Source organism: Aptenodytes forsteri, unplaced genomic scaffold, assembly GCF_000699145.1.
Source record: "Aptenodytes forsteri isolate BGI_AS27 unplaced genomic scaffold, ASM69914v1 Scaffold255, whole genome shotgun sequence".
Taxonomy (NCBI): Eukaryota; Metazoa; Chordata; class Aves; order Sphenisciformes; family Spheniscidae; genus Aptenodytes; species Aptenodytes forsteri.
The window spans coordinates 6,081,048-6,092,170 of NW_008794888.1; the positions used below are offsets into that span (position 1 = coordinate 6,081,048).

The window sequence follows — 11,123 nt, forward strand, 5'->3', positions numbered from 1 at the left end:
GAAATCTCTATGGCAATCTCTATTGTGCAAGTATAAAGTGGGTATCTGGTTAGATTCTGCGAAGAGGCACGTGTGCCTGGTATAGAGAACAAATGGATACAGACTGGCCATGAATGAAGACACTCGGGCTGCAAATTAGACCCCTGAGATTCTCGTCAGGAGTCTTCCCAGGTGCTGCCTGGCTAGTCTCCCAAGGGGCTGATCTGCAGCGTTGATGCTACCAGATCCAACTTACTTCCTGTGTTGCTGCGGTTTCTGGGAGGGGCAAATGAATATCTTTAATTTTGTGTTAAAATAAAGTTAGCCTGGCTTCAGGCAAGGGAGAATAAAAACTTGAACCGCTGGAAGTGTATCAGAGGTGTTTGGTTTTGTTGTGTACAGGAACCCCTGTCCGCAGGCTTCCTAGAATGGTCTGTGCCAGGCAGTGATTTGTAGGTGATGCTGAATATTTGTCCTTGGTGGTGGCAGCTTTTGTGCATTAGAAACTCCCCTCTCCACAAACACAAATGTGTGCACACACCATGCGGAATATTCATAGCAAATTTTTACTAATAGAATATTCACAACAGAATCCAAATTCATGACTCTCTGGGCCTATCCAAAATTAAATTGGGTGAAAGTTAGCACAGTTTTCAGTTCAGTTTAATTCAGTGCTAATGTCATGTAGATGCTGGGTCCAGACTAAGTTCCATATTTGGACACATAATTATCATGTTTTTCTGTTTCTGGGAGTATGCAAAGGCTTAAACATTCCTTGATTGTTGATCCTTGGAAGTAGCCTACTGAGAGATCCTTGTCCCTTGGCATGCAAGCAGACTTGTATTCACATTCAAAGCGGGCAATCTATATGTAATAATAGATACTGTGCATGTGTAAAGTAGGTCTGCGATTTAGATAGTGAAAAGAAAGAGGCGCACGGGATTTTTGGCGTTTCATTTCTTTCCTCTGGAGTATTGCCTGCTGCATGGCTGGAGTGAGGGAATGCAGGCTTTACTGTGATTTCACCGGGTTGCAGAGAAAGACGGAGACAAACCTAGCAAGGTCCTGAGGTTTCTCACCTATTTGTCAGCAGATGGCAGCAGTCAACAGCATAGAGCACTTGGACAGACTGAGCTGCACTTTTCTGTATGCACACGTAGCTGTAATGAGCATAACTCTCCACCTGGATGACTTTTGTATTGCAGCCTGCAGAAGCAGCCCATGCAGGAGCTGAAGCAGCTGGATCAGAAGCAGCAGCTGGAGCTGAAGCATCTAAAACTGAAGCTGATTCAGGATCGGTAAGCACCTCGAGGGATAGCAGTCCCTTTTCTCCATCACATCCCTTTGTCATACAGCAGATGTGGGAGGCTGGGCTGGGAAAAGAGATGTGGGGCTGCTTGGAAAAACACATCCCTGCCCACCCCAGCAGTTACAACGCTCTTATTCAGAGGCTAGACTTAGCCGTTGCATTTTATTTGTGTAATGCTCAGGGAGAAGCTCTGCTGGAAGATCCACAAAAAGAACTGCCCCTTCACCCATGTTATGAAGCCAGCCCACAGCCCATGCTGTGCTAAGTTTGTGTTGTCTGCTGGATTCCTCCTTGCTTGCCATTTATTTTACCTACCCTGTCTTCTGAGCTCTGTCTGTGTCCCCTGAATATCCAGGGTTCCTCTTTGTTTCCTGACACTGCCACTTTTTTAGGGGACTGGAGTAGGTCCCATCCCATGGCCACTTGGTTCCTATAGGCTGTTGCATTTGAGTTGTCTGTTCCACGAGGGCTCTACAAGAACTGCGTCATGACCGCAGTGAATGGGAAATGCTGGGCATTGTGGTCCCAGAAAAACTCTAAATCCTCTCTGCCCTTCTGCAGCCTTAAGCAAAGGAAGACAGTGGTCACCTCTCCTGCCTTCTCACTGCTGACTCTGCTGTCCTTTGGGGTGTTTTTGTCACTGACTGGTGTGCTGGGAAAACCCACTGAAGCCACGGGTAGGGTTGGGATGTGGATCCTCCAGGGTGGACTTGGAGCTGCAATTTTGGATTCTCTTTTCTCAATGGCTTTTTTTCCTTTCCTGGCTGCTGCTCCCTACCAGAGCTCTCTACCTGCTGTCGTTGTGGAAACTTTCCCTGCTACCATCAATGGCACTGTGGAAGGAGGCGCTTCATCTGAAAGAGCTGACATGCCCCCAGGATTTCTGTTCAAGGTGAGTGCGTGGTGGTGGGACACCGAGTTCCTGGTGATTCCCCCCCCCGTAATGAATTAACTACTTTTACTCAGCATGGCCGTGGGCTGTGCCACATTGAAAGGGAGAAAGGAAGTTGAAGGAGAGATACACCTTCCTCTCCAGCAGCCCAGCTTCATGCAGTTCCAGATGCTTCAAAGGAATGTGTAAGAGCATTGGTGTCTAAATGTCTGGCTGTGCTGTATAGCAAAACCCCTCCTTCTCTCTGCTGCAGTTATTTCTATTTCTGGTGGTGTGGTAGTGTCAGTCACAGACTCTGGATACTAGATAAGAAGTTATGCTCCAAACTGGAAAGGTTAAACTTTGATGCAAGTGGCAAATGAAGAAGAGTTGGAAACACCAGTAGGGACAGAGGACTTCGTGTTGGGGAAATCAGAAAGCCAGGATGAGCAGGGAAAAATACAGGATTAGACAGGGAAGTCTGGTGGGTATTCTGAATATGCCAAAGATCACTTGCAGCTTGTTTCGAAGGTGTGGAGGAAGGAGTGATTCTGAGTGAGGATAGGCCACAAATTTAACGTGCGTAATGGAATATGGTAGCCAGACAGCACGGACACATCATGCCCTGAAAGTGAGAAATGACAGTCTCCTGCTATAGGAATGCTTTTCTTCTGCTTTAGTCATGTCCGTGCGTCTTCCCCCCCCCCCCCCTCCCGCCCCCCTCCCTCCCACTGTCTACGTCATTGACTTCTACCAAAACAGAAGAATGACAAAACCCTGAAAAACAATAGGAGGCTTATCACATTTATAGTGGTTACAGGCAGCATTATAGACTGTAGTGCTCGAAGTGGAGAGCAGTGGTTTGAAGTAGAAAAGCTGTAACGCAGATGTTGATAGGAATTAGTCTGAATACCAAAGAGAAAACATGGCAGGATACAATCACTCGAAGATCCAAACTGATACTCTTCCCTACATTTCCTCTCCCTGCTTGCTGTGACAGAGATGGGAGGCTATAATCTCCAATGCTCTTGCAGCCCACCTGCAAAAAAGAACAACAGGGCACCATCCGAGTGAATGCAGGCTTTCTATCCTGTGAGATTTTTAGGCCCACACCATGGGAATTCAACCCTCCTAAGGAAGGACAGGGAGATGCTGATGTATAACAAGTTGAATGAGACTCACCAGGATGCCCTTGTGGCAAAGGCGAGCTTGTGTGCCAGGCTGTATGAACAAGCATGTAGCCATTAGGTTAAGGAAAGTAGTTATTCCCGTAGATGTGGCATTTGTGATCCAAGCTTTCCCTGCCTTGAGCAGCAGGTTGGATCACGTGGCCTCCAAAGGTGCCTTCCAACCTGAATCATCCAGTGAATCAATGAAGTGGAAAGCCTTGTCACCCGTTACAGAGCTAGGTGAGAGAAGACTGGCCTCACCCAAGCTGCTCTCTCCTCTCCCCATAGGTCCAGGCCATGCATGATTACACGGCCACTGACAGCGATGAGCTGCAGCTGAAGGCTGGGGACGTGGTGCTTGTGATTCCATTTGAGAACCCTGAGGAGCAGGTGAGTGGGGAAGACAGGGTGTGAGCCTGGGCCGGGAGGAGCCAAGGGGATTTCCAGAGCTGCTTCTTCCTCCACTAACAGTTGGCTGGCTGGACGCAGAGCCATCAGTTTGTGTCTGGGAGCTGGCGGGAGAGCCGGTTGTCCTTGAGCTTGAGATTGGCTTCCTGCAACAGAGGGGAGGACTCTGCTTGTGATTGGCAAGTGGAGACATTATCCTGCATAAAGCATGTGAAATAGCTGCAGCTTCCTGTCCCTATCAGGGCATTTTAGCCAATACAATGGCTTCCTTGATCAGGGAGCCCAACAGAGCCCGTACTTTGCCTCCTCACTGCTCCTAAACTTGATGCATATTCCCTGTGACCACTGCAGTGCAGTGGCATTGGCAGGAGTGACCCACAGCTTATGGTGATGTTTTCTCCCCTTTTGAGAAATGCCGGAGCTCTGAGAAAGCAGCTTTCTGTGGATGATGTCCTGCACTTCAGCATAGCAATGGCTATTTTCAAAAGACAGTGTTTGGTCAGGAGATGGCAGCAGAATCAAAGGCTGGAGCAGGTTGCTTAGTCCTAGAGAACAGTCTTAACTGTTCATCTCCAACCTGAATTTAACTGGAGATGTTTTTCTTTAATCTGAGCTATTTCTAGAAGCCTAGAGTAAATCCTCCTCACTTGCTGTGTTTGAGGGCTTCCAGCTGATAAAGTCTGCAGCAGCTTTACTACTTTGGCTGAGGGAGGTGGTGATTTTATAAAATTCATGCTCAAGTCTCCAGGTCTTTGTCTGGAAAAGGAAGGGAATTCTCCAAATTGATTCAGTAGTCACCAGCTCTTTGGGTTTGGCCAAGCCCAGACAAGATCTGGATTCCAAAGGGGTGTAAAGGGGAGGTGAAGTAGTTCACTGGCCACAGAAGATGTGGATCCTCTTTGTGGCTCAGCTGTTGGCTTTGTGAATTATGGAGGCAGATCTTGCTGGTGCTTGTGAAATGGGAGCTATAATGTGCTGGCAGTTCCCGCAGAGCTAGGTGCTCTGGTGGGAAGGGTTGTATGGGGAAGAGGCAGTGAATCCTTCCGGAGACAAGACTCTTCACTGGGTGGGACTGCCCTGCACAAGCATTTGTGAGCATTTCTTTCTCAGAAAGGTTACTGGATGGGAAATGAGCGGCAGCTCCCCTAGTTTCTGTGGTAGGGGATGATGTTTGTGGAGCAGAGTTTTTCAATGCCCTATGTTTGCACTCTAGCTGGATGTGGGTGCAACAGCCATGAACTCGAGACTCTCCAAGCTGCAGAGGGTGAGCTCTGAGTGTTGCTAACATGATGCTGTAGCTGCACTGAAGCCCTCTAACCCTCCTACAGTGTATCCTGTGCTACAGCTCATTCCTTAACCTTGACCGTACCCAGCCAGAAAACGTTGGCTGTTAACATGTGCATGAACTGTGCACGTGAGTGGAGGAAGCTTAGGATAATAGACTCTGATTTATGTCCCCATCTTGCAGCTTAGGTGTCAGTTTGTGGGTACCTCAGCCAGGCCTGGATTTCTCTCTTGATGGAAGAAAGGGTTGAGGGCAGCAACGCTTCTAAGCTGACACTTCAAGTGACGTGGTTCAGAATTGGCAAGGGTCAATCTGGGTCCTCGTGTCTAATCCCTACAGCTGAGGAGACCCTTCATAGCAGGATGCAGTGGGAGTGATGCATGCTGTATGGCACAGACACTATGTGCAAATGGATGAGCTTTTGTGCTTGCTGTGCTGTGAGCTGGAAGCTGCCTTCCAGACACTTGGGCCCAGCGTCTTCTGCCTAGTTATTTCTCTTCCTGATTTATGGCATGTCAGTCCTTCCGTAGCCCCTGCAGCTGGCTACTGCAGATGGGCTCCCATCTCATGCCATTCCCATGACATCCCCTGAATGCTCTATAATGCTCTATAGTCTAAGGCAGTAACAAGGGCTAACTGAGCCCGCAGGCACCCAGTACAGCCTGCAAGGAAGCAGGGAACTCAGATACAATGGCTGGTCTGAGCTGCTGCAACATGAAATGTGCAGAAAACAGGACAAGAGGGCAGAAGCTGCAAAATGGCAGTGGAAAACAATACGTGCCCCATGGATCACCCCTGGTGAGGGCTTCATCAGTCCTGCACTGCGCAGGTATGTTTTTAAAGAACATGTTTCAAGGGAGGCATTGCTTGGCCTTGGGTAAATACCCAGGTAACTCCTGCCAGTTCCAGGAAAGCAGAAGTGTCAGAAGAACTGTGTGAACCACACGCATGCACACCCCATTTCTCCACAGCTTAGAGCATCTGGTTGCCTGAGCACTTCTGCCCTGGCAAGTTATGTAGTTGAATGTGATAACATATCTCTAAATGAGCCTGGTGCATGCTTTGCCCAGAGGAGTGGATGCAGAGCAGGCTGTTGAGTTTGGAGGCAGCAGTCCCCTGTGCAGCTCTCTTGCCTCATGCTGCAGTCTTAACCCATAGGCTGCCCCACTGCAAATAACTCACATGAGTGGGTATATTTGCATGCTGAAGGGGTGCTTCCATGGTGGCAGCTCCAAGGCATGCAGAGAATAGGGTGGTTGCACGCCTGAGCTGCAAGCAGTGCAGCCTTCCCACCTTGAATATCTTGTCTCCCTCGTGCTTCAGATGGAGCAGAAATCTCGATGCTAGACACCCTGCAGGCAGAGGGTGGGAAGTCTGGTTCTCCTCCTGAGCAGGTTCTACCAGGCTGGACTCCATCTGCCTCAGTGAAAATTCATCCCTGTTTATAGATGTATAGGTTTGGTGGCTAGGGAGGACCCTTGGGAGACACCTTGAGTCTTACATCATGTGTAGCACAAGTTTGGGAGTTTTGCCAACCTCACCTTGCATCAAGCCCAACAGACTGCTGGGTTTTGGGAAGACGGGTTGAGCTCCTCAGCTCCCAATTCTCATAGACCAGAATTTCAGCATAGCAAACAAGACTCATTTTGCCTGTACCACCTCTCTAAAATGCTAATCATCCAGGTGCCGTGACTGGAGCAGGGGATGAGCACCTCCAGGGAATGATTCATCCTTTCCAAAGACCTGTGCCCAAGATGAATGGGATGAATTGCACTGTAGAGGTGCCTGTCTCTTTTAAGACTTATGGAGAATGCTAGATCCCTCATGTTTAGATTGTGAAAGGTGAGATAGGTGATTTCCATTCTGTAGCTCTAGAGACTTTCTTTGGCACAATTTCTCCTGCTTCAGTGGGTGTAAATTATGACGTTTCTATTACACTTGCTATTGTTTACACTTTCACTGTCTCTAGACACTCTGGGTCAGATAGGAGTTTTGGTACCAACTCTGGTGAGATGTAGCCTTCTCCCTGTTTAAAAGGGAATGAAAGCATTTTTTTCATCCTCCCCCATCCTCTTCCTGGATTGTCGCCAAACCAAATACGAGCATGGCTTTTATAATGCCTTGACACCTCCTTGGCCTGCACTCTGTAAGAAAAATCCCCGCTCACATCTGTCCCTCAGCATCTGATCTCTGTCTTCTCCTCCAGGATGAAGGATGGCTGATGGGTGTGAAGGAGTCTGACTGGATCCAGCATAAGGAACTTGACCACTGCCGAGGGGTTTTCCCAGAGAATTTCACAGAGCGAGTGCAGTGAAAGCCCAAGCCCACCAGCCACATTTCTGCTGGAAGAAAGCAAATATTCTGGTAGATAATTGAAAAAGAACGGCGAAATGAAGAGAGAATTTTAAAGGAACAGAAGCCTGGAAAAAAAGTCAACTTAAAGGGTGTGTTCTTCTCAAAGGGCAAGGTTTCAGAAGTAAATTGAAATTCAAAGTGTTATCAAAATATATACATACTACTACTAATAAGGCAAGTCAAATACCCTCTTCCCCCTTTGGTTTTAACAGCATTTGGATTCAGAGGACTCATGCAGAAGCAACTGGGTGTGGTTCTCTAAATACCGCATTGACTGAATTGGCGAGATGTCAGTCTGATCCCTGGAAAGGCAGTATTTGTCTAATGGCTTGAGAGTAGAAGCTGCGTTTGCTCTTGGGTGGGTTCATCTGTTTTGTCTTGAAGGTGGCTTGCATGGCAACTGTAAAAATTCAGCCTTCCCTACATGTTCAACCTACAGTAGGCCAAACTTTCTGTTATGCTGTTGAAAAAAATATTTAGTGTACAGCGTTCACCAATACAATGTATGTGTGTGTGTGCGTGTGTGCATTTTATTTTCTTCCTTTAAAACAATGTTACACAAACTGTGATTTTGTACATGTAAAGATAGAAGAAACTACATGGAAAGGGCATGGAGAAGATGAAATGTGTGAAGCTGTGCTCGGTCCAAAGTTCTTTCAAATGCAGACACCTAAATTCTCACAGTAGTATTGGCCTGTGAAATGCTAAGGGGAATGGACAAATTCAGGAGGAGAAACAAGACAAAACAAGCAGATGCCATTTAGATAGATCTGAAATTTATGAGAGGGAATCCTCTGCCCCCAAAACCCTGTAGGCGGTTTCAGAAAAGCTTAGATTCATGTAGATGGAAGATAGCTCTAAAATCTGGCTGGTTAGAAAATTTGCTTTTAAAGAAAGAGATAAGGGAAGAAAAATTTTTTTCTGAAAGAATGTCTAAGAAAAAACACCAAGGAAAAAACAATTTGCTTTGTGTTTTTAATTGGCATTGTTGTTTGTGGTACTGTATTTCTTATTTTCCTTTGAAGAGTTCTGTAAGTGAAATATTGTTAGATCAGCTTTCTCCAGTGCTGTGCTGGTGATCAAGTTAACCTCTACGAAAACTGGACCCTTGAAATACTCATTTAAAATGGCTGCATGATTTCATGATATTTTAATGTATTAGAAAGGAAAGCAAGAACATCAAAGTGGTTGTTTGTGGAACTGTATTTCTTATTTTCCTTTGAAGAGTTCTGTAAGTGAAATATTGTTAGATCAGCTTTCTCCAGTGCTGTGCTGGTGATCAAGTTAACCTCTACGAAAACTGGACCCTTGAAATACTCATTTAAAATGGCTGCATGATTTCATGATATTTTAATGTATTAGAAAGGAAAGCAAGAACATCAAAGTGTCAGTGTCAAGAAGACACTCTGCAGTCTAATACTGATGCTGAGAGCTTTCCTATACCTTTCCTTTGCTCCTGTTTGTTTTTGAGTTTTGTTTTTTAGTTTAAACAAGCAGATGACAAGGCTGTTTCAAAGTGCATATTACAGTTGTTAAAATAAGCCGGTCTGACCCTCCAAGTCCCACAAAGGTACTTTAAACTTTACTTGAATACTGATGCAGCTGGCAAGCAGGTCGGGTTATTATCATTTTTTATGGTTACCCCTCCCCCCATGATCTTTTTGCCTTTAAGGGACTTTTAACAGTGTTACCTCCTGCTGTAAAGGGACAGGATCACTCTCTGAAACAATCTTCCTAACTGTTAGGAGCTGGCTTTTTGTCAAGGATGCACGGAATGCTGACACACACTACTGAAAATCCCACCTTTTCCAATCTGTTTTGATTATTTGTAGGACAACAGAAAAAAACCTGTAGGGCAAAAGTGGATTTTTTTTTTTAATTTTAGTTCAGAGGGACAGATGAGATTTTGATTAGAAAATATATTCTTAATAAACACAAGAATTGCTGGAGTTCCTCCTGCTTTCAGCTTGGGAGATGATTTGTGCTAGTTATTTACAGCAATGTAACAGGCATCAAAATCTGTCCTATATACCCAAATCCCTTCTCTTTTTTTTTTTTTTAAATAAACGTGCAGGAATTTATGTTTTACATCACTGTTACAAAACCCAATAGTACTTAGGAGTAACTGCTCACAATACAGAAGGACTGGACTCCACAATTTATAGTATGGTGAGCTGTTGCTTTAGAATATTGCCGTTTGATTTTTTTTTTTGTTTTTAACCGGGGTTGTCTTTCTTATTACTCTTTTTTTCCAAAATATCTATTTTTATGCATTTGTGACTCCCATTACTCCTTTAAAGAACATTCATAGAAAAAATATACATTTAAATATACATAGAAATATATATATTAAAAAGCGGGTTGATCCAATTAACATAATGCTGTCAGCTTAAAATGTTTATTTTTATGCAAAACCTGTGGATTATTGTTTTTTTTAAAAAAAAGACAAGATTCTAAGTACCAGAGCTGTGATTTTTGTCTTGCAGGTAATTGTTCTAGAGCATTTAGAAAGCTGTGCTGATACCTAATTTATTGTGGTTTTTTTGCTGTTGTTGTTGTTGTTGTCTTCTGCTGTGTTTGAACCAGATGACTGTCCCAACAAAGATCCTCATAAGGCCTTTTCATTTTATTGAGCTTGCAAAGCGACTATCCAGTACTGTATTGTCCCTGCAGAAGTGGTAACACTCTGCAAAAAAGGGATGTTGTTTTCGGGTCACATGAGTGATGCTCAAATGTTGCTAGTGGGGAGGACGTTGCGTCTCTCTCCATTTGCTTCCCCCCAACCCCCAAAACCCCTTGCTTAGAGCAGGTGGGGTGGGTTACCTGGATCTTGCATTGCTCACAAATAAGTGGTGTCAGCACATCTCAGTCAAACGCAGGATCAGACCCACAGTTTGTAAATTGCCTTATATGAGAGTAGGATGGCATAGCAGGAAGCTTGTAGATGGCACTGTTTTTTGGAGCTAGGAGATCTCTTATCTCCTGGGTCATGTTCAGCCCATTGTAAACAGACACAACTCCTCCCATTTTCAGTATTTTTACATCTGTTAAATACCTTGATTCTGGTTGGTATTACCTGGTGAAATGAACTTCCCATTTTCTTTGGCTTAGGACTGATCCAAATAGAAAGAGGGACAGTAAACTCCCAAGTAGGCTGTGCCCACAGTGGTTTTTCAGTTTGCGGGCTGAACTGAAAAATCTGGGAAAAAAGTTGTAAGGGTGACCTGAGACAATTTTTTTTTTTTTTAATTTATTTTCTCAGTGGAATGAAAAAGGGAAAAATCAAAACAAACAAACAAAAATCCTTTCAAACCAAAAGGAAGCATTCATTTGTAGGGTTGCTTTTTCACTTTTTTTTAAAAAACATTATGACTTGGGCTATAACAAGTTGCTTTGAAGCAAAAATGTGAAACCTTCTGTTTTGAAAATGCTGAAAGAAAATGTTTTAATGTTAATAGTCTTTTTGCCTTTGCCTTTTTTTCTTTTAATCTGATGGCTGGTTTCAGTTAACACTAAACTGCATTTTTTGGTGAATACATTATCCACTGAAGAGAACCCGAAGAAGCCTATTGCCCAGTTTTGCTCCACTGACAGGTACACTGGACACATTTCAGGGATTACCTGGTATCTGGCCCAGCAAAGCTGCTGTTTCCCCATCTAATAATCTTCCACTTGATTGTTTTACTGGGTGAACAATAAAAGCATCTCTCATCCCATGCCATTGACTGGTTTTGTAGCCTGGCTTAG

General features: G+C 44.7%; 1 protein-coding gene across 4 annotated transcripts in view; it reads left to right on the forward strand.

Annotated features, from left to right (window-relative positions):
* The window catches only part of BIN1 (bridging integrator 1), a 54,855-nt gene extending 46,962 nt beyond the window's left edge, over window positions 1–7,893 (forward strand). For 2 of the 4 annotated variants that reach the window (XM_019470936.1, XM_019470937.1), the window contains exons 11-15: window positions 1,185–1,277; window positions 2,070–2,180; window positions 3,617–3,718; window positions 4,950–5,000; window positions 7,228–7,893. In XM_019470936.1, coding sequence (XP_019326481.1) covers window positions 1,185–1,277; window positions 2,070–2,180; window positions 3,617–3,718; window positions 4,950–5,000; window positions 7,228–7,335 — 465 coding nt within the window. In that variant the 3' untranslated portion in view covers window positions 7,336–7,893. The remainder of the gene's footprint in view (window positions 1–1,184; window positions 1,278–2,069; window positions 2,181–3,616; window positions 3,719–4,949; window positions 5,001–7,227) is intronic. The other 2 variants (XM_019470938.1, XM_019470935.1) reach the window with 1 other exon arrangement.
* The last annotated feature ends 3,230 nt before the right edge of the window (window positions 7,894–11,123 follow it).